Raw genomic sequence first — 22,315 nt, 5'->3', positions numbered from 1 at the left:
ATCTCACAGCAGGGTCCTGAATTGTATTAACAATCATGGCTTCCTCAGAGGCAACATCCAACACCCAGATAAAGAAATTTCCTAGTTTTTCCACTGTGACTTGCGACTCCTGTCAACTCCACGTTCTCTGAAAGGCATAGATAGATAGCCTCACTTGCCCAACAGCCCAGGGCATCCAGCCCCTACAATCTCAGCCAGGGCTTGGGGAAGGAATTCTCCTATAGCTCAAGGGAGGGTTAGGCAATTTGTAGCATCCTGATATCCAAAAACTAAGTACCAGAGAAGGTACCCATGGCTTCCTTTTATGGCGTGCACCACAGACACAGGAGAGTGTGGGTCACCGAGGCAACACGGGACAGATTGGTTGGAACCTGACTATAGTGGCGAGAGCAGCAGGCCCTTCCCAAGGCCCTTAAAAGCTCTGCTTCCTCCACCTTCAGTCAGCAGAACGCAGGCGCTGATTCCGAGAATCGAATCCAATTTCCTCACCTGATTTACCTTCCAAAGCAAAATCACGACCCTCTTCTGAAACCCTACACTCTGCCCTGGATGTTACTCTCAGCAGCGCCTTCCCCTGGGCGTCCCCAGCCAGGAACAGGCAGACTTGACCTCCTTGGCATCACCTCCGCCAGCTCCTTGCCCTGCACCTACACGGCGATCTCATCATCCAAACTGTCCCCCAACTCCTGCCGCTGCAGGACATTGAGCAGGCGTGGCAGCTCTTCCTGCGACCATGAGTCACGCTCCTCGCTTTCGTCCGTGTTGGACTCATACTCTGAGGCGATGCCTGACTCTCGGAACTTGATGAGCTCCAGGCCACCTAGGAGCGGCTCACCCTGCGCCATTGGCCGGGTATCCTCTGGCGGGAGGAAACGAAAGCACTCCAGCTTCACCAAGCAGTCACGCCTACCTAAGGGGCTGCCCGCTGGGTGGGCAAAGTCAGCTAAGCCCGCGCCCAGCAGCGGTGAGTGTAGGTCCTCTGGCTTAGGGGTGGTAGGTTCACAAAGCACAGGCAGGGCACCTGAACGGAAGGTGATCTCCAGCAAGCTGTCCTGGGATCCCACTGCGGGGAGACAAGGGACAGGGGAAGAGAGGCAGTGTTAGGCATGGCTTCAAATGTGAGGTCCTCTCTATTAACCCTGTAGCTTGGAAAGCCCTGGCTCTGACAAGGCAGGGCCCTGAAAGGGTCCTTCCTTGATTGTCTCTGTAGCAGCAGCGCTGCTAGGTTTTACATCTTAACCAAGCACTCCTTCCCTTCCACGCCTGCAGCATCAGACAGATGCACCTGGCTGCAGGGGAACAGCTCTTGGAGGGTCGGGAAGGCTGCTGAACGCCCTGTGGTGGATTTGTGATGGGAGAAAAGGTAGCGACCCAGCCACGCGCCAAGTATGGGGTCAAAGCAGAACCTTGTAAGAGAGGAATGTGGACACTGCCTTACACACAGTGGCTCCCGGCTGCACCTTTCAGACACTCAGCCCTGTCTCTTGATTGCTGCCGAGGAATCTCAATGGGCCGGACTGTGTAACAGCTAAGGGGGGTAGCTTTGGGGAACTGCCCTTAGAGTTAGAAAAACATTAGATTTGCCATGAAGTCTAAGTGTGAATCTAGGCGTCACTCACAGTTTGCTAACTGTGTGACTCTGAGCTTCTTCAGTTGTGCAAGGGGCATAACAGCATCTACCACTACAGAGTAATAAATAAGCTTTGTAATAGCTGATCAATAAATAGGTATTTGTCAGCCCACAGTCAACACAGACTTGCCCTACCCATAGGCAAGTTTATGACAAAGGCCTGGAGCTAGACTGCCTATCGCTTTCCAGTTCAGCCTGGAAGTGTCTGCTATACGGGCAGCAAAGAATCTCAGACCAGGGACTATACAGTATAGTTACTGACCAGCACAGCTGGTTACTGGCAGTTACTCACTCAGCTACCTTATCAATTAAATGGACATACATTTTTCTCTGTGTAACAGGGTAGTGACTATATAGTGCAGAAAATGAATTACTAAGGAGTTTGTGGGCCAGAGAATCAACTACTAAAGAGTTTATGGTGCCTGGTGGTGGTGGCAGCAGCGGCGGTGGCAGCATTGGCGGTGCCCGCCTTTAATCCCAGCACTTGGGAGGCAGAGGCAGGTGGATCTCTGTGAATTCGAGGACAGCCAAGGCTACACAGAGAAACCCTGTCTTGAAAAACCAAAAAAAAAAAAAAAAAAAAAAAAAAAAAAAAAGTTTGTGGGCCCTGCAGAGTTCATAACGTGATACCCCATATAGACTCACTATATTTTCATTGGGAAATCTGAGGAAGAAATGGGCACAGTGACCAACCTCTCTGCAAGGCGAGAGTGGATGGACATGTAGCAGTGTCTCTAGGGACCTCCAGGGTCAAGTTTGGGTGGTGAGTAGAAGGCAGCCAAGATGCACTCTGGCCTGGCCTTGCAATCCTTATTTATGAGATGTAAAGGCTAATGACAGTGCTGCCTGTGCTGTTGAGATAGAAGGGCGCCATCAAGGCTCCAAGCACAGCATCCTGGGGCTCATGGCAACTGCTTGCTTTCCAAAGCTCGCACACAGACCCCGAGGCTGGGTGTGGCTCTCCCTGGCTTACTGGCGTTCTGTCCCCCTCCCTGGCTTACTGGCGTTCTGTCCCCCCTCCCTGGCTTACTGGCATTCTGTCCCGACAGCTTCAGCTCCAGCTCCTGGACCTGCTTGACCAGCAGAGAGATGTGCTGGAGCATGTCCTTGTTCTGCAGCAGCAGCTGGTGCACCCGCGCCTGGGCCTCCAGCCGAGCCTGGGCCTCAGCAGCCAACTGGTCCTTCAGCAAGTGAACCTGCAGAGAGGAGGAGAAGGAGGAGGCAGGCAGGCAGGCAGAGAGAGGAGAAGGGGCAAAGAAAAAGAGAGGGGACATTAATACAAATGACAATTGCCAGTGGATGGACAGGACCAGAGAGATACTGCCTTGTCATGTTCAATTTGAGATAAAGGAAACCTGCATGGAAAATTGAGTGCCTGGACTTGTAATTCGGCAATAGTAGCCAAGAGAAGACAAGTCACCGGCCCTGTGGATTTCTCTATACGCTTTCAATGGCCGTGATGTGTCTGTCACTCAGGCACCATTCTGGGCCCCGTGCCAAGTGGAGGAGGCAAGGAAGACATTCTCACTTCCTACAGTGCCCCCACAGTGCCTTCCATTCCTGCTTTAAGAGTTTACTTAGGCCCGAAATAGCACAGCCATGTGAAAGGAGACACATTCTTCTTACTTCATTTTGTTTGTTTTGGGACACGGTCTTTACATGTAGCACTAGTTGGCCTAGAACTGGCTATATAGACCAGGCTGGCCTTGAACTTGCAGTCGCCTCTCTTTTTTTTTCTGCCTCTTGAGTGCTAGGATTACAGGCATGTGGCATCAGACCCAGTTTTACCTGTTATCTCTTATAGAACAAAAGCAGCCAGGTATGGTGGGTGCCTGCTGTAATGCTAACACTTGGGAAAAAGAATTCTGACGCCAGTCTAGTCTACATAGCAACTTCCAGGCCAGTCGGAAATACCTCACAGGACCCTGACTCAAAATGCAAAAGCTACTACATTGACTGGACCATCACAACATGCCCCGCCCCCCACTCCTGCCCACAGTCTTGTAATCTTTCCTCCCGATTTCTTGAACATCACTGCAACAGGACACAGGAATTAGAAAGACACTGCTCTGTGAGCTGGCTGTCATAAAGCTTATCTTCGCCTGTCTGGGCACCAGCTTCTCTGTCTCCCTATTCTCTTCTTATTCCCAACGGATATCCATAGAACCTTGATTCCTGCTTGGAAGGGGTTAAGTGTCTGTTGAGTGACTCACAGATGTGCTCCTCTGACAACCACACAAAAGCTGAGGTTTGTGTTTACAACAAACACCTCATCTATTTATTCATACCCTTGCGGTACAGGGGCCGCCATAGCACACCCAAGCAGGCTCTACGCCAATGGTGTCTACATGTCTGTTCCTGGTGTATAACCCTTGGCAGTGGGCGGAGAGGGGGAAATTATATCCAGGACTCTGAATCCAAGAACAAGGTCACAAGGTCAGTGTTCACACACACACAGACATGATTCTTGTGCTAGGAAGTGGACCAGGATGGTTTTTAAGAAGGCTCTTGAGAAAGGGGATTGGGTGAGTTTGGTGACCCGGAACCAAACCATGGTGTTGACAATGAGCCACGGTGGGTGGGATATTGGGAGGAGGAGAAAACTGAAAGATGGGAAGCATTCGCTGGGTCTTTCTCAGGCAAATGCTTTTGATTTCTGAAAAAGCAGTGTGCTGTAAAATTCACTTTTTACTGAGGCTGACCGAGGCCTCCACAGGCCTCCGCATCTGCCTTCTCAGGACATGGGACTAAGAAAACTATCCTTCCTTCTCTTCCCTGTTCTAGAACCCGACCTTGCAGCTGGCTCTGCTTTGAACCATGCAGAGCTACTAATGAGATTTACCACCACTTTTCATTAGTGGATCCTCAAGTTGGGCTCACTGCCACGCCCCACCCCCCTCACTCCCCCAGGAAGGTGATGCCTAATGAATCTAAAGAAAATCTGTCCTCCCTAAAGAACTGCTAAGGGCAGAGCTCTTATTTTGATCAGGATGTCAGCCCCTTTGCTGTTTCATACTCACAGGAGGGCTCAGAAGGGGAGTGAGACCAGGAAAAGAAATGTCAGCAACATAGCAGCCTGGGTTTCTGATGTTGGGTGGCTATGAAACCTGTACCTTCCTTGGAAACTGAGGCACAAAGAAATTTCACCCCGGAGTCTCCTAAATCCTACTGAATCTAAGAAACAGGGAAATGGCAGTGGGAGCCCCTACCTGTACTGTACCCGCCGGCATTGTTATATCGAATAAGAGTATTGGGGAAAGAAATCTACCATCTACTGATTAGATCTTTCACTTTCTACTTACTTTGGAATCAAATAGAAATGTAAGATAGAAATATGGAACATGGCTGCACACCACTAATTAGCATCTGTTATGAGCTCTCTACACACCTGGTGCATCCTCGGGTACCAGCATCCTAGCATCCCAACAGAATAGACCATTAGGAAGCAAGCATGGGACTAGCAGCTTGGATGCTGAAGTCTTTATTTCTGAGACAGCTATAGGCAATTTCCTCTGGGCCTCAGTTTCCCTATCCGTCAACAGAGAGGGCTGGCTAGGGGCTGAAACAGTTGATTCAGCATTCAGTTAGACAGTTGTAAACACTAGGCACAACTTGCTAAAGGGTCACTGAAGAAAGTCCTCAGATCCCTGTGGTGGCATCTGAGAATTAGGAAGGAGAACAAAAAATGTTGTTCCTTCTTACAGACGTTAGGGTGGAGTTGGATCCTTCTCTGGCCAGTATCCAAAGTTCCAAAGCCAGAGAAAAGGAACACCACCAACACCAGAGAGACTACCCGCAAACACTATGCTTCTGGTAAAACCCATTGACAGTAAGTGCCATGAGCCAACACCCCAGAGTGTAAGTGCCTCTTGTCCCCCATTACATAAGAATTTTTACCTCTGCGAGTGCACAGCCTTATCATTTCAGATGTTTTTAAGCTCCATGAGCACAGAAGCAACACACTGCTGTCAGTGCCCAAGCCAGCACTAATGAGCCTGTTGTTTCTGCAGCCATCAGAGGTGGCATCAGGCATGAGGATCAGACCTCAGTTACTGCACTCTGTGCTGCAGAACTGAAACCAGGCCAAGTGAGGACAACATCGCTTACACGACGTCCTCAAACGCCGAAGCCAAGTTTATACGGACCTGGAGTATTATGGTGAGGTAGTGTTAGCTTCACCCTTGGTTTGGGCTCTGTTTCTTAACATAGGACAGGAGTGGAAGTACCACCTTGTTGTTCATCCCACCCCTCATCCCCACCCCCACCCCACCCCGCATCATGGACATTTATCTTTGGCACACTTTCAAATAATATTAACATCCCCCCACCCACCCACCCATTAACCTGTCCATAGTATTTTCTGAAAGCAAAGTGTGAATGTCTCCTCTCCAGATTCATACCCCCTCAAGCATTTCGACTATTCCATCAGTCTAGGCCAGTGGCACAAACACAGCAATGAGGCACTAAGGCCACACCCAGTGCTGGTGTCTAGCTCTGCACCCCAATCCCAGAACAGCACTATAACACCAAACCCTATTCACCCCCCCCCCCCCCGCCCGCTCGGTACTGCTCTCCAAACTCTGACCCTCACCCTCAGCCCACCCTGGCCACCTTCAATCATTATCCACTCACTCTCCGGGCCCTACTTGCCTGGACTCCAGCTCCTCCATCACCAGTGGGGGCAGGGCCAGGCTGAGGTTAGGGAGTGGCAGGCACATGGAGATGGCAGTGGAGATAACCAGAGCAATTTGCTCCCCCCTCCCCCATACCAGAGGGAAGAAGCAGAGGCAGGCAGCGCTGTCTCAGCATGCATATGCCAGGGACTTGGGCAGGGCCGGGGACTGGGAGAAGCCACAAGGACAGATGCTACATGGAAGGCCTGGGTGGGTGGGTGGGTGGGTGGGGGGTGCAGAGCATTTTCAGCACTGTTTCTCTAACTACGGCACACACCACCATAAAGCATAAATAACAAAACGACTTGTTTCTAAATAAGCAGAAGTGGCAGGTAGAGGAGGTTTTAAAATAGCAACAACACACGCACATCACTATCATTTTCCCAAGAGCTCGGCTAGGGCTTGGCAAACAACAACCAGATCTGGCTCACTTAACCGCTGTCAGTCAGCCACAATCCTAGAGCCAGGCAAGCCCAGCATGCAGCTATGCAGGCACCAGCTACATCACAGGTAGGATTCAAGGTGTGGCTATGCTTTCACCCACACCCTTGGACTTCTGGTCCACGTGAAAGCGGAAGCTAATGCAGCCAGGCAAGCCTCATGCTGGGCTCGGAGAACTTCAGAGGGACTGGGGCAAGTCACTATTTACACACTGAAGAATGACCTCGAAATACTTAGGAGTTGGTTGACCCTATGTGTTTAAGACCAAGGAAGGCATGTTTAAGATCAGCTCTGAAAGAATTGAGGCGAGGCTGCAAGAGATCTTAGAAAAAAGTCACGACAACTTCAAAGAGAACTAAATGAAGTCCTAAATTAACAGCCCAATCAGATTGGTGTGTGAGAGCGAACTGGGCAGGGGACATGAAGAATGCACTAAGTGACCTTAAGAGCACACACATCTGCATGAAATTGGGACTTTACCTTTAGATTTTAAACTGAGAAGTGCTACAGGAGGGCTTGGAAGCTCAGAGAAAGGGAAACTACGTTCTCACCCAAAACACTGGGATGACAGTTATACCTACAGAATTCCATGGACTCCTGGGGGTTCAATGAAAGAAAGAGACATTGCAGGTTGCCAGCAGTAGTCTGCCAGAACAGGCAGAGGCTAACTTCCCACTGGAAGCTCAGCAGCCTGCAGAAGAACCAAGCACGCTCCTGTTGGTCTGCGGCAGGTGTGTGAAAGATGCTGGGACAACCTATCATTAACCCACCTGCATTTCTTACATAACTGCTTTTACCCATGGAGGGAGATACTAACAGCAAGGCCTCAGACCAAATCCTACAGAGTAAGAGACATAAAGAGGCAGGTTTAAGACTGAATGCACCAGTAGCACCAGGGAGCCAAGAGGTACTCTTGTCCCCTACTGCATGCCTGGCAGTAAATACAAGACACAGGTAGAAGGAAGGTGGTCAGAGACCAACTATGGGGGGGGGGGGGAAGCAAGGACAGGTAGAGGACTGTGTTTAAGAAGTCACCAAGTCTAGTTTGACTGAAAGATCTGCAAGTCTACTACTCTACTCAAGAGTCACTGTGTCAATATAGGGCATTAATGCCCTAAGGTGTCCTTTCATCGCAATACTGCATGAGTTGAGAGTCCAGCAGCTATAGCCAATAAATTCTGAGGATATGAGGGGTATGGGCTGACCACCCTGGTTAAATGTCTGGAACTCTGAAAGAGGCCCATGAAATGAATCTGGGACACTATAGTGTTTCCTTTTCTTAGACCCCGTCTTCTAGATTAGGGCAGGCCACGGATGTTTTTGTTCAGACAGATACTCGCTATGCCAGAAAATCACTCTTGGGTTTCGTCCCAACCACAAGAGACCCGTGGTAAGCCATGGGTCTCACTGAGTGCAGGCTGCATGTGTCCCTCCACTGCCACAACGCCACGTGCAGATCACACACTTGCAACTGGTTTCTCTTTAGTACTTAGCCTAGACTTCCAATTCAGATGCCCTCTGATAATAAAAACAGCATGAATATGCATCAGATCTAGTCTTGGATAAATAATAATTACGTGGGGATTGATAGCTGAAAAGAGAATTGCTTGGAGAATGGATCTGTATTCAATGGGAAACAGAAATGCTGAGCCTTGGGATGGGCCAGGGCTGAAAGGCTCAGGCTTTGTGTTCCTGTCATCCCCCACCCTGAGGAGGAGGAGGAGCATTTCAGACTGCCATGCTGTCATTAGCCAGAGATAGATTCTTTCATTTGACAAAGATTTTTCTCTCCTTAAGTATAAGAAGCCATTAGTGACATTCCCCTTTCTCTGTCATTGTTTTGGATACACCTGAAAAATCCTCCTGCTGGCGAATCCTTTGGTTTCAGAGTCACTCCCACCTCCCACCCTACCTCTGAGGCTCTAAACCTCAGAGCAGGAGCAGCGCCCCACTGCTGATTCCAACTCTCCTGAAACGCGTGGCCAAGCAACTCACAAGGCTGGTGCCTCAGGTACAGTCAGTTGACGGCACTTTAAGGCCAAGCCATAGCAGATTGTTATAACATTTTATTAAGCCTAGGCTGCCAGATGCTTCCTGAAGGTGTACTGAGGAAAGGCTCAGTCTTTCAGGGAGATTCACTTTATCCAGGAGCCAGGAGAAGAGGAAGCAGAACACTCAAGAAGTTGTCCCTGGAGAAGCCTGTGCTCCCTGCGCTGCAGAACACAGATGCTCTAAGCACACAGTTGAGCCTAGAAGATCTAGAATGCTGGTGCACACAGGAGACTTTTGGACCACTCTCCGACCACCGCATCTTCCTGATCACCTTCCTCTACCCACGTTAAGTCCCGATCTTGTCTGAGCACATGTGTCTTCCCCATCCCCTGACTTGCCCATGAGAGCGAGAGAGAGCGAGAGAGAGCGAGAGAGAGCGAGAGAGAGCGAGAGCAAGAGAGAGAGAGAGAGAGAGAGAGAGAGAGAGAGAGAGAGAGGGGGAGGCTCAGAGTACTGAACTCCAATAGAGTACAACATCCTCCATGGAAATCAAACAGAAGGATGCTGCCAAAAGCAGCAAGGGTGATCAGCCCAGTCTCCCACGAAGCAGCGATACAGTCCAGCCCAACTTCAGGGCACAGACTCCATCTGGATGCTAAGAGGTAGCCAGTTCCTCTCAAATGGCTCAGATCATCTACCTAAATTCCTTTAAGTTCATTGCTATTGTAATGAATTCCTAATCGAATACTGTCTGGAATAAGTAGGTCACTAATGGAAGCTTGAGTACCCGTTACGGTCAAGAGTGTTTGGGATGCCAGAGCAGCAGTCTGGGCAAGGATGCTGGGCACAGACTCATACTTTGACCCATTTTAAGAGCTGTATCCGTCGCACCTGACCTACCCCCAGAGGCAGCCCTTTCCCACCCCAAACACAAGGAAACAAGGTCAGGAAGCGGGTGGGAATGGGGCTGTGCGCATCTTTTTTCCTTGTGGTCCGTTCAAGTCATTATCTAACAACTTTCAGCCAAGCCAGCCAAGCCTAACTCAGAGCGAGGGACACATGGGGGAACCAACGGTGTTTTTCCACTTTTAACCGCAGTCCCCATCTGTCCCCCTCCCCTTTCACTTCCCGGAACCCCAACAAGCAATGATCCAGTAGCATGAGCGATTTCCTTGTAGAGCTCCCTAGGTTTGAAACCTGCCCTGAGCCCCTTGCTAGGGAAGGGTGCGTCAAGCCCATGAGAGTGGAGCCTGCGAAGAAGGGAGGAGGCTGAGGAGAACCTGGGCCACAGCCACTTGCGTCTGCTGCTGCTGCTGCTGGAGGAGCTGCTGGAGGAGCTGCATCTGGTGGTGAGTGGACAGGGGCGTCCCCGTGCCCAAGCCTGGGGGCTTTGAGGAGGAAGATGACGACGACGGCAGCAGCATGCGAGGTGAGGCTGTCAGCATGGGCTCCTGAAGATGGGGTGAGACCTGAGAAGAGAAGACAGCGTGCCTCATAAGCAGAGGCCACCTTTGGGTGTCCCCACCCTCACTGTCATATTCACAATGGGTACATGGGCAGAGTGACACCCATGCACTAGAGATGCTCCATCTTGAATGACACAGTCATAGCTCCAGGGTGGAAGTGCTGGCCCACATGGGTTCGGACCACATAGAAAATTCTATCTCCATACCTGGGTAACATTGATGCTAGGGTGGAAGACAGCTGATAAAATGTCATTTCTTACCCCTCATTTCCAATTACATGCCTTATTGATGAATTGGGGTTCTAGCTTTAGAATCAATGTCTACATATATAAGTACATATTATGTTGCTAGGAGAACAAGAGAGAGAGCGCGCCTCAGGTCTTCCCTGGGCCATCCTTCACTTCCTCTTCCTCTTCCCGGGTCAGATGTTCCTCTTTCTCCCACCTCTTCTTGAAGTGAGGGAGGAACACTTGGACATCACACCAAATGACCCAGAGGGACCTCTGTTAGTTAAGTGACCACAGCTGTTGTCTCTTTCACTAGGATGGCTCCTACAGGTCAGAGTCTAGTGTCTGGGAGGTAAGTTCTGTTTCCGGTGGCTCTGCTGATCTTCAGATGTGCAGGAAGAAGGTATCAATCCCAGGGACAAAGGCCTAACAGCCCCTCATAAAGATGTACCAGGGCATCAGAGAAAACAGGAAGCAGCACACACCAAACCACAGAGGCATTCCCTCATGACCTGGCCTAATCTGAGATGGAAGATGAAAAAGTTGCCAGCGAGCTTCCTGGGATTCCAAGGGCTGGGCCACTTGGGTCAGGAACTTTCCTTCTGGCTCTTATTTTTCTTAGATTAGTTGTCTTCAGGTTTGAATTTAGTTTTGGGGCTCTTGGGGTTTGTCTGTTTCCTGGATTAGATTAGAAGCTCCCCTACCCCGTAGTCATCCCACACATGGAATTCTAGGCTGGAGGTGATGAGGCCTGCCTTAATGCGGTCTCAGTTTCTAACCTGCAGCGAGCCCATTTCCAGAATCACGACAGCCCTTGTCCAAGGACTTTTGAAGGCACACAACCACTGGACAAGGTGAGAGACCTCAAACAGACTGGCTTCTATTTTTAAAGCTAAATCATGTGATCACCAACGTCATATGGGTCTTCTGGACAAGCCCCACACAAATACAAGAAGCTGCTGTAGAGGCGAAAAGGCATAGAACACTGATGAGATTCCCCAGGTGGGCAGAACACCTCAGAAACGAACTCCACAGCAGCCTCACATCAATGCTGACATGTGGACGCTGAATCTGTGGAAGTCAGACTCCTCTAGAAGGCAGTGACATACGCTCCAGTACTGTCACTGTGTGACAGAGCACCTCACTCTGAGGCTGCGTCAGTGGGCAACTGACGGCCTAAAGCCACGGCTATGGCACAGCTTTCTCTCAGAGGCGCCAGGACCACACATGGAGACCACCTACCGTAGAATCTATGTGGCAGCCTCCCTCCTTCCCTACGGCATCCAGGTCAGTCACACCTCGGCTGAATTCTAGGATATCACTTCCTGGGAGTGGGGCCTCCACAGCGTCGATGTCGGTCTCCTCTGCAGTGGCTGTGGAGGCCCTCTCAGCTCCAGTGAGCTGGCGGCCTGCAGGGACGACAGGGAAGGGAGCCGTGACACGCGGAACAAGTCTCTCTTCATTGTGTTCTCAGTTAGCCAAGCCCCGGCATGCCATGGGTTCCCTGACATCTCACACATCCTTTGGTTCCAGTACACGAAGACATCCTTTTAACCCAGTATGATACTTCAATATCATCCTAAAGTTCAGAAACGAATGAACATTTCCTCAAGCTGGAAGCAACCGCGCCACACCTGGGTACATTTCTTTCAGCAAAGTGTAGAGACTCTCGAACTAAGAATGGGACTGTCCTCTCTACTTCATCCCAGCTCACGGCTCAGTTTCCCAGCCTGGCACTTATACTCTCTTTGTTCTACGGAGAATATTTTCTTACTCTCTATTTGGGACTGGGTTTGCCACTATGTTTTGTTGTTTTGAGATGGGGGGCTTCACTCTGTAGCTGAGGATAGCCCAGAAACGCACTTTCTAGCCAAGGCTGGTCTCAAACCTATGCCCATCTTCCTGTCTCTGCCTCCCCGAGTGCTGGAATTACAGGCATGCGCCACCACGCTGCTTTAGGCTTACCACTATTGACTTCAAGTGCAGCTTCTTAATAGTTTTAGAGACCAAGCCACAGCTGGAAGCCAGAGCAGGATGGTGATGCTGATACTGTAGTGTTGGAGCTAGTCCAGTCAACTAGGTGTCAGGTATGCACCTGCCTTGCAGAACAAGTGTGTAAGCAGTACAGCTTTGAAGGGAAAGGAATCCTGGCAGTCAGGAACCAAGGCATACCACACAGTCACAATACACAACACACTTCACACAAGAGGCTTATGGGGAGAGACACAAGATGGCAGCTGCCTCTGCCAGAGCGAGAAGTGGCAGGCAACTGAACAGGAGGCATCCTTTATATAGGGTTTATTGGGGGTGTGTGTGTGTGGAGTTTTCCAGAGTGGAGATTTTGAGGGTGAGGATTGGTGAGATTTCAATCCACACCCAGGGGGACTTCATGCTCAGGGATTGGTAGGTTTGGGTAAGTTTTTCTTTTCTTTTTTTCATTAGGAACTAAAAAAAAGTGGTTGTAAATCCTTCCAGCGCAGATGTACCCAGTCATCCAGGGAATAAGCCTGATATTTACAAGTCAATAGTATGCTTGGTTTTCCTGCCTTGGGAGCCCAAGCTCAGTCCTTGCTGCAGCCTGCTAGGGTGGCAGTTCTGATCCTTGGTAAGCTCGCAGGCAAGCAGGGCTGAGCAGACTAAGCATACGGATGGAGAAATCAAGAAAGGCTCAGCCTGTAGGCAGAAATATGCCATGAGCACGAGTCAGAAAAAGACCCCAGGGACCCCATCCAGGAGAAGCTTCAACACTTACAGGTGAAGAGGGATCTGCAGGGGATGCTGGAAAGCAGACAGTAGAGACAACGGGGAAAGAACGGAAATACTAGTCTGAAAACGAAGTTGGACAGACAGAAATAGAGACTACAATAGTGGCTCCCATGGGTAAGGTGAAAGAAGGCAAGATGGCAGAAGGTGAAAGAACACAAAGCTGCAGGTACGATGGGTGAGTAGCCTGGAGCTCTCACTTAGGGCGTGGAGCTGGCTACTAACGTATACACTCATTTGCTCAGAGTAGACAGGGCATTGTGGCCAAACACAACATAGGAATTATGTGGATTTACATATATGTATATATTTTTTGGTCTTCAAAGCTGGCCTGAAACTTGTGGCAATCTTCCTGTGTCAGCTTCCTTGAATGCTAGGATTACAAGTGTGTGTCACCATGCCCGGCTTTTTTATTTATTTATTTGTTTATTTATTTATTTAATTGCATTTGCTTATTTGTGTGTGTGTGTGTGTGTGTATGGGTGAGTATGTGCCACGTTGCACCTGTGTAGGTCAGAAGATAACTTGTATGAACCGTTTCTCTTCTGCAACGTGTGTTTGAGAGATCAAACTGAAGTTGTCAGTCTTGGTAGCAAGCATCTTTACCTGCTGAGCTCTTTTGCTGGCCGCTAGCAGGTTTTATTTTACATAAGCCCTTCCAGAGGCCTCACAGCAGTGTGTACACACACACACACACACACACACACACACACACACACACACACACACACACACACACACACACGACACGCTGGACAGCTGCTACATGGGAGAAAGCCAAGGAAATGGGATCTCTCCCAGGGAACTCTCCTGGAGGATTCTGAAAGAGGGTATGCTGCGCGCAAACAGGCAAATGACGATTCGAGAGAAGGGGCCCCACCTTGCTCTGAGCCTCAGGGATAGCCAAAGGCAGCTGTTGCCAAAAGATACAAAAGATGTTACCCCCCCCACCCCCACCCCAATAGTGTAAGGAGCAGGAGAATAAGGGGGAGAAGAAAGACTGGCACAGAGCAGGGAAGGAGAGAGGCACACAGGGGTGCAGTGTACAATGACATGAAAAGCCCTGCTGAGTCCCAGAAGAGAGACAGCTGACATCAAAGACGCCAGGGGAGCCTCCAGCTTCTGCCCTCTTCAAGCTCCGTGTGTAAATAAGTTTCCTCTGCACAATAAAGGGCCTGCCATCCCATCATAAGCAGGGCTCCACTGGAAAGATAAACACTTCATTCAATGAAAAGCGTCTCTACACAGAAGTCAGATCCCCACAGGAAACCATCCGTTTTCCTCTGGACTTTCATAGGAAAATCTTTCTGGGGAAAACAGATGGGAAAGGAAAACACACGCTACGAGCAGTTTAAACACACCAAGAAGGTGCGTTGGACATATAAAGGGAAAAGGCAGAGAGCAGCCTTGCTGAAGAAGCAAGGGTCCCAAGCCCAGACCCAGATGGTACCGACTGCATGCAGACACTCTAAACTCAGTGTCACGGCCACAGGAAAGCCAGAGCAATCACTCATCTGTGTTGTGAACCACAGACCTTCAGAGCCCTCCCTGTCTATTCCCATGTGTGTGTGTGGCACATGCAGAACCCTAGTTACACTGCCTGTGTGGTGAGCATGCTACATACCACACCCTGGGTTCATTTACCCGCACACTCTCAGCACCTCAGACCCTGTTGCTGTGTTGCTGGAGACCACGGAGTGAGCAAAGTTAAGGGCCAAGATGAAAGTGCAACTGCCCTGTGTAGCTGGCCTGCCGCTCCAGTGAGCCCCTCACCTCTAACAGCCAACAGTCACTGCTAAAGGGTCAGGCCACCACAGAACCCAGGCACCTGCCAAGTGTTTACTCTAGAGGTTGCTGTGAAGTTTCTTTTGCAGTTGCCATTAGTGGTTAAATGGGTAGACCCTGTGTGTAGTAGACTCAGCTGGTCAGATGGAACAAAGTCTAATCTCCATGAAGAAGAGGGAATTCAGGAATTCACCCTTCCCTGCGAGTCCAACCCGCAAATGATGGATTTACCAGGCTTCTAGTCAGGTGAAACAATTATTTAAAACGAAGCTCTCATTAAACACAGATGCAGAGATGGGAAGGGATTTCTATTTCTTTTCTTTCTTCCTTCCCTTTTCTTCTTTTTTCTTTCTCTCTTTTCTTTCTTTCCTTCTTTCCTTCTTTGCTTTTTCTTTCTTTCTTTCTTTCTTTCTTTCTTTCTTTCTTTCTTTCTTTCTTTCTTTCTTTCTTTCTTTCTTTCTTTCTCTTTCTGTTGCTTTTCCAGACAGTCCTTGTTGTCCTGGACTGGCTTTGTAGACCAGGCTGGCCTTGAATTCACAAAGATCCCCCTGCCTCTGCCTCCCAAGTACTGGGATTAGGGGAGTGTGCTACCACACCCGGTGGGAAGAGATTTTTATGTAGATATTTCAAACTATTTTTAATTGCTGAGGAGAGACGACTCCTCTTTGGAACTGAGGTGGTCTGGTTGGTGATGCAGCTTTCTTTCTTTCATTTATTTACTTATTTTGATACAGCTTTCTTTAAATCAACCATGCTCCTGCAAGGAACCCCAATAAACTCACTGGTTTACTAAGCCAGACTTGGGTGTAATTGTTCTTTGTTGTCATGTCCCTATCTGTGTCTCCTCCATGTCTCTGCAGGAAAAGTCACACAACACACATTCACACATGCAGTAATATAAACACATAAACGGCATGTCATGCATACTTCTCTCACGTTACTCCAAGGCCACATCCCAGTCTGTACCTGCAGATGCTTGCCTCCCTCACGTGGGAATGCCAGCACAACTTAAGAGTGTGCCAACTCAAGATCAACTGACCTTGAAAAGACACAGTTGATGAATCTTTGACATCTTACACCTTGAAGAAAGCATGCTGGGCATATTCATTTGCTTTATATTGTTTTAACAAACATCATGACCAAAAGAAATTTGGGGAGGACAATGCTGTTTCGCCGATACGTCTTAATCACTGAAGGAAGTCAAGGCAGAAACTCAAGTAGAATCAGAGACAGAAACCATGGAGGAGCGCTGCTTAGTGGCTTCCTCAGTGTACATTCTCAGATTCTCACCTCTCTCTCTCTCCCTCTCTCTCTCTCTCTCTCTCTCTCCTCTTCTCCTTCTCTCTCTCCTCTCCTTCTCTCTCTCTCTCTCTCTCTCTCTCTGGTTTTTCAAGACAAGCTTTCTCCATGTAGCCCTGGCTGTCCTGGAACTTAACTCTGTAGACCAGGCTTGCCTCAAATTCAGAGATCTGCCTGCCTCTGTCCGCCCCCCACCCACCACTAAGTGCTGGGATTAAAACCATGCACCACCACCACCCAGCAGGCTGCTTTCTTACACAACCAAAGACCACCTCCCCAGTGTGGCACTGCCACAGGGGGCTGGACCTTCTCACATCAATCATTGATCAAGAAAATGCCCTACGGCACAATGTGATATAGGTAATTCCCCAAATGAAGCTGTCGCTTTCCAGGTGAGTCTAGTTTATGTCAGGATGGTAAAAGCGAATCAGCTTACAGGACTTGATTCCACCTGCGGAACACCAGTTCCACGGTTCCACAGTTCCACCCTCTTTAAGGTATATGGAAATGCCAGGCAGCTGGCATCTAGTGCATATTAATGTGAGCTAAGAACACTGCCTGTAAAAAGGCAACAGAACAGGCCAGGTGTGGTGATGCACACCTTTAAACTTAGCTCTAGGGAGGCAGCGGTAGGTAGATCTCTGTGAGTTTGAAGCCAGCCTGGAATACTTACCAAGTTCTAGGACAGACAGGGCTAGATAAAGAGACCCTGTCTTAAAAAAAAAAAAAAAAGTTTTAAAGGCAACAGAACAGAGAGGTAGTGTGGTGCCTGCCATGTCTGCAGGGCAGGGAAGTGGCTGCTGACTTTTCTATTACAGCCAGAAGCGAGGAACCGTGCTGGACTCTTCCCAACAAGACTCAGTTCAGCCCTCACCCTCTGTGTTTGTCGCCCCAATTCTCTTAACTCCCCCAGCCCGTGTGCCATCTTTCCTCATCAAGGAGGCGGCTTGAAATTGCTTCATCCCAACAGTCATCTTAGCACAGAGTAAGCATTTTATAGATGATTGGTGACAGTGACTAATACGCGGTCACTGGCCGCACTTAACTGTTCGTCAGTTTATTCAACAGGTCCTTGTTATGCTAGGAGGTCCCTATGCTCCCAAAGCCCACAGCCCATTATACAGGCAGAGGGCGTTCTCCCGCTAGGACACAGAGGGCTGAATGTCAGTGGCATCATCCAGGTGTGATGAGGACACAGGAACACAGCGGAAAACAATGTGTTTGAGTTTCTGAAGGGGGAAAGGGAGGAGAACGCCAGAGCGGGAGCTGGAAAGCCGGCCTCCCAGAGGAGAGACGGGGAGTGCAGGATGAGGAGGAAGTCTGCACGAAGGGGACACCTGGCAGATGGCACAGTGTTAACAATGGCTGGAAGGTACATGAAATGCCCAGAGCAGGAAGGAAGGACTGTGGGGTACATGGGGGCGGGGGAGGGGGTGGGGGGAGGGTGGGGAGTAAGACTGAAAGCAAAGCAAAGGGATCTCAACTGGAAACTCCATGAACTGTCCAGAGCCTGAACTCGCCCAGCAGACGGCTGCAGGGGCTGGTGGTGGAAGGAGAGCAGAAAGTCTTCGGTTGCTTGTAAGAAAGACCACTGCCAGGTCTTGTCAAAGGCCAGCCCCCTTCTCCCCCCGCCCCCCTTCCCCCAACTGCCATCTTGACCTCCTGGCCAGCAGCTGAGGGACAGGGCTCAGTAGTTACTTGGAAGTGACAGTGACCCCTTGAGGCAGGACTTCTGTGGGGATAATGGTCTTCAAATGCTCGGTCTCCAGGCACTGTCCTGTCTAGTCTGGTCCCTTCCACTCTGGGCATCACTGGCTTCACCAGACACAGCGCCCTTTATTTTTTGGTTAGAATCTCTCTGGGCATGCATATGCTGCCTGCCAGTGTGACTGACTGTGCGGTTGAGAGCTCAGATTTAGGCTGCTACTCTCTCCTCACAAGGCAGCAGGGCGTTGGCAAAGAAGTGTTCATAGAGGCTAGGGACATGACTCAGTCTGTACAGTGCTTGCAAGACTAGGGTTTGGTCCCCAGAATCCATGTGGTAAAAAGCCGGACATGGTGGGTGTGCACTTGTAATCCCAGCGCTGGGAGGGAGACAGGGAGATCGCTGCGGCTGGCGGGCCAGCATCACAGCCTAGGTGGTGAGGGCCAACTCAGTGAGAGAACTCGTCACAAAACAACAACAACAAAAGGTGAAGGGCACCAGAGGAATGAGCCCCAAGGTTGTCCTCTTGCCTCTCTCTATATGTACAAAATGTGTACATACACATGTGAACACACATGTGCCCCCACATGCCTCCACAGTCACATACACAAAAGGAGTGCTAACAGGCAGGGAATCCATGTCCTCAGCTAGCAGTCTATCGCATCTTACAGTGCAGAAGCGAGCAGACAGCTTCCTTTCTCTGAGCAAAGTGGTCCAGCATAGGTCTCATGGAGTATTCAGGGGAGGCCAGGAACTGTCTTCTACTGTGCTCTCTGCTCATAGCTATAGAGGCACCTGACGTGTTTGCCAAAGTCTACCTATAACTCCAACTCCTAAGTCTCGGTGCACAGAGGTGTAAAGGTTTTAAATTTACACTAGTACCATGGCCTGCTATAAGCCAGGAGTGGTCCAGGACACTCAGGAAAACACAAGGCTCTGTCTAGTGATGGTTTTTATTAGTCAAGATCACTGTGATGCTTGCATTGGCCAGAGGACATCATCAGATGGTACAAATGACTTAGCCAAGAAAGAAGCAAGGTGGTTCCCTAGGGTCACACAGAAGCAGAGTACCAGACAAAATGACAGGTTTTCCTAACTTATGACTAATATTTGTCCAGAGTAGAAAAGTTATAAGTACAGTGGGGAGTAAATCTTCCTGCCACCTCAGCCACCTAGCTCTCTTTTACAGGATGATGCATGTTTCCACTTTCTTGTGTATCACGCTGTAAAGATTCTATGCACAGTAAACTTGTATACGCACAACATGAAACATACATGAATACCCACATATATACAGATAATTATTCCTACGTACTTATAATAAAATGTAATCGGTAGGAAGCATAGCCACAGTTTTAGATCTTGAGTTTTTAAAAAAATGGACAAAATATCTTAGATGGCTTTATATCACTTCACAGACAGCTGGCTCATTCTTTTTTAATCACTGCAATAGTTCATTACTTGTAGTGACTTTATAGGCAGGCATGGTGGTGCACACCTTGAATTATGAGACAGAGGGGCAGGGGCAGAGGCAGAGGCAGGAACAGAGGCAAAGGTCGCAGAGGCAGGTGGATCTTTGTAAATTTGAGGCTGGCCTGGTCTATATAGCAAGTTCCAGGACAGCTAGGACTACAAAGTGAGACTCTGTTGAAAAAAGAAAAGAAAAAGAAAAAAGAAAAAAAAACGTGTGCCTTTTATAATCCTTTGGTTTTATAACTGATTTTTCACTTATGTAACCATACAGGATGTTCATCATTTCACATGTAGGGTCTATCTTTAGACTACATTCTTAGAGCTCTTATCTATGAGGATAATTTAGGTGTGTAGATTTTCAAGTTTTATAGGTATTTCCACATTATCCTCCCCAGGGATTCTGCAGTAAGTTAGTACATGTGAGCAATTCTGGCTCTAACCTCCTGCTTTGACCCGTTCAGTTACTTTACATTAGTTTGGTTTCACCTGTTCGCACACACATCAATATTTACTTAAATATAGGAAGCCAGTCCTCTCTTACTCACTTTTTCAAGATATTTTTACCCCTGTTCTTAAATTTTTCACACATTCGTGCTCAAACTGTAAGGGTCACACAACCTCCATTCTGAAAAAGAAAACTCCATTTTGTATTAAACCTGGCCAAGGGCTGAGCCCAGATTTCAGGAAAAACCAAAAAGTAGTCTAAACAGAAAAATCACTCTAGCAACACAACCAGCTCACCTTAGGAAAGTCCAAATATATTCTCTGCTGGTCAAGCTGACCAGCAGATGGTCTGGCACATAGCAACAGCCAATTAGGAGGAGTCAGACCAAAGTTCCTAACGCCCCTATGACTGCTTCAGCCAATCTTTTCTACAGGTCAACTCGCCCCTATACCTATTACCCAACCAGGAAACGCCAAGGCTTGTAACTCCCGGCTTGCAGCTTTTCTGCCCAAATGTCATCCAATAATACACTGTAAAGCCCATTTCTTTGCCTAAAACCTATAAAAATCCCTCTCAATTGAGATTCAGGGCCACTTCCCTGCATCTGCTGTGTGCCCGAGACTCGAGCCTGCAATAAAGACTTCCTTGTGATTGCATTTGGACTTGGCTCTTGGGTGGTCTGTTTGGGGGTGTGGGGGTCTCTCACAATTTGAGCATAACCAAACAATAATGGTTAGCGTGCATATGCTTAGTGTTTTCTATGCCCCAAGCACCAGACTTAGCCTTTTAAAATCTGTCAGGCAATTACAATGTGACTCTGAGGCACACACTATGAATTCTTTCTCAGAGGTAGACACTTAGGTTAAGGCTGAGTAGAACTTATCCATGACAAAATGTTACTAAATGTAGCTTGGTAGCTGCAAGGCAAACCAAGAGTCTGTCTGTCCAACCACCTGATGACACTGCTATTTGGCCTTGAACTCAGGAGTCTCCTGCCTCTGCCTCCTTGCTTTTCCAACTCTTTCATGTGAATGTTTAATTCATCTGACTTTTGGGATGGCCCATCTGCTAATGCAAATAACTGAACCTTTGTATTTTCTTTGGGCACCACTTTAACCATTTTTAATAATGTAGTATGTGTGTACCAAAGGTTACCACGATGTTCCCTTTGCTGTTAGAAATCTATGCCATGTAAAACACAGAATCCATGTTTATGATGTTCAGGTTTTACAATCAATACTCTTTTGTCCTTCCAGCGTTCAAACAGAAGACATAATTTATCCTTAAGTAATTTATCTTTGTTAAATTGTCATTTTAATGGACTTTCTGAAGGAGAAATCATGGAAGATTTGACTAGTCAGTGCTGGAATGTAGTAACACCATCTCTCACGCAGGAAGCTGAGGCAGGAGGAGCTCAAGGTCAAGGTCAGCCTGTGAGACACAGCGAGAACTTGTCTCAAAGCTAAAACAAACAACAAGAGAACAGAAGAAGAGAAATGTAATTGATGTAATGGCGAAATTATTAGGACTAGTTTTTAAGGTAATGTAAGAGCCTGGCTCTTAAGGGGGACGGCTCGCCAGCCCATACTGTGTCCTCTCCGTCTGCAGCCGTGGTGCCTACCTGGGTCTCCTGAGCCGTCGCTGTTCTTCTCGCTCTCCCCATCTTCCTGGCCGTCCGCATTCTGCTGCGTGTGCTGCAGGCTCAGCTTGTGGCAGACCTCAAAGGCCTGTCCCACTGTCCGGACGATTCTCATAGCTTGACTCTGGGAAGGAAGAAGGAAAAGAAAGAGTAAAGGATGCAGAGACTCCAAGGCTAAGACAAGGTCAGTGTGGCTGAGGACGTGCAAGGTGGTCAGAAACCTAGGCAGCCAGAGAAAGAAAGAGGTAAAAATAAAATAAGCTTAAAAAAAAAAAAAAGAGCAAGATTTCTCACACGTACACACACTCCAGAAATAGCACCAATGCCACCACAGTTCTGAAGCTGCCATCAACGGAAGACAGGTGCCAGAGGCAAGTGTTCCAGTTCTGGACTTAGAACTGGACGTGGCCTCATTTGTCCTTGCCAGTGCAAAAGTAGTTCTAACCCTTCAGAATCCTTCACCAGCCACTATCAAAAAATGCCCAAAGAGTCCATCACACTAAGAAAGACTCAGCCATCTTTTTGCTTCAAATTTCAGGTTTCCTAGAGGCTCCTACAGACCCCATGGGGCTGAGAAGGCAAGGGTTACTCACTGCAGAACCAACTGACGACAGGCATCCTCACCCCCTTGGTGGCCAGCAGAAAGCAGAGGCACGCCTTTCCCAGTCTTTCCCCAAGTCATTGCCTACCCAGGTCTGCCCACCAAGTGCACGCAACGGGGAGAATCTCTTCGATAAATGGCATTAGAAAAATTAAATATTTACACGCAGTGGAGTG

At 48.7% G+C, this 22,315-nt stretch overlaps 1 protein-coding gene across 5 annotated transcripts in view; it reads right to left on the bottom strand.

The window, feature by feature from the left end:
• LOC311606000 (carboxyl-terminal PDZ ligand of neuronal nitric oxide synthase protein-like) overlaps nt 1-22,315 on the bottom strand; it is a 306,430-nt gene that overhangs the window by 18,864 nt on the left and 265,251 nt on the right. For 3 of the 5 annotated variants that reach the window (XM_084796910.1, XM_084796908.1, XM_084796909.1), the window contains exons 6-10: nt 21,521-21,662; nt 11,672-11,838; nt 10,017-10,205; nt 2,661-2,826; nt 911-1,063 (exon numbers count right to left, since the gene is read on the bottom strand). In XM_084796910.1, the coding sequence (XP_084653036.1) occupies nt 911-1,063; nt 2,661-2,826; nt 10,017-10,205; nt 11,672-11,838; nt 21,521-21,662 (817 nt within the window). Of the gene's footprint in view, nt 1-910; nt 1,064-2,603; nt 2,612-2,660; nt 2,827-6,280; nt 9,970-10,016; nt 10,206-11,671; nt 11,839-21,520; nt 21,663-22,315 lie in introns of those variants that run through there. The other 2 variants (XM_084796911.1, XM_084796912.1) reach the window with 2 other exon arrangements.

The sequence above is a fragment of the Acomys minous genome (assembly GCF_964271855.1).
Source record: "Acomys minous genome assembly, chromosome: 1".
In the NCBI taxonomy this organism is placed as follows: domain Eukaryota; kingdom Metazoa; phylum Chordata; class Mammalia; order Rodentia; family Muridae; genus Acomys; species Acomys minous.
This window is presented reverse-complemented; position numbering and strand designations above follow the sequence as displayed.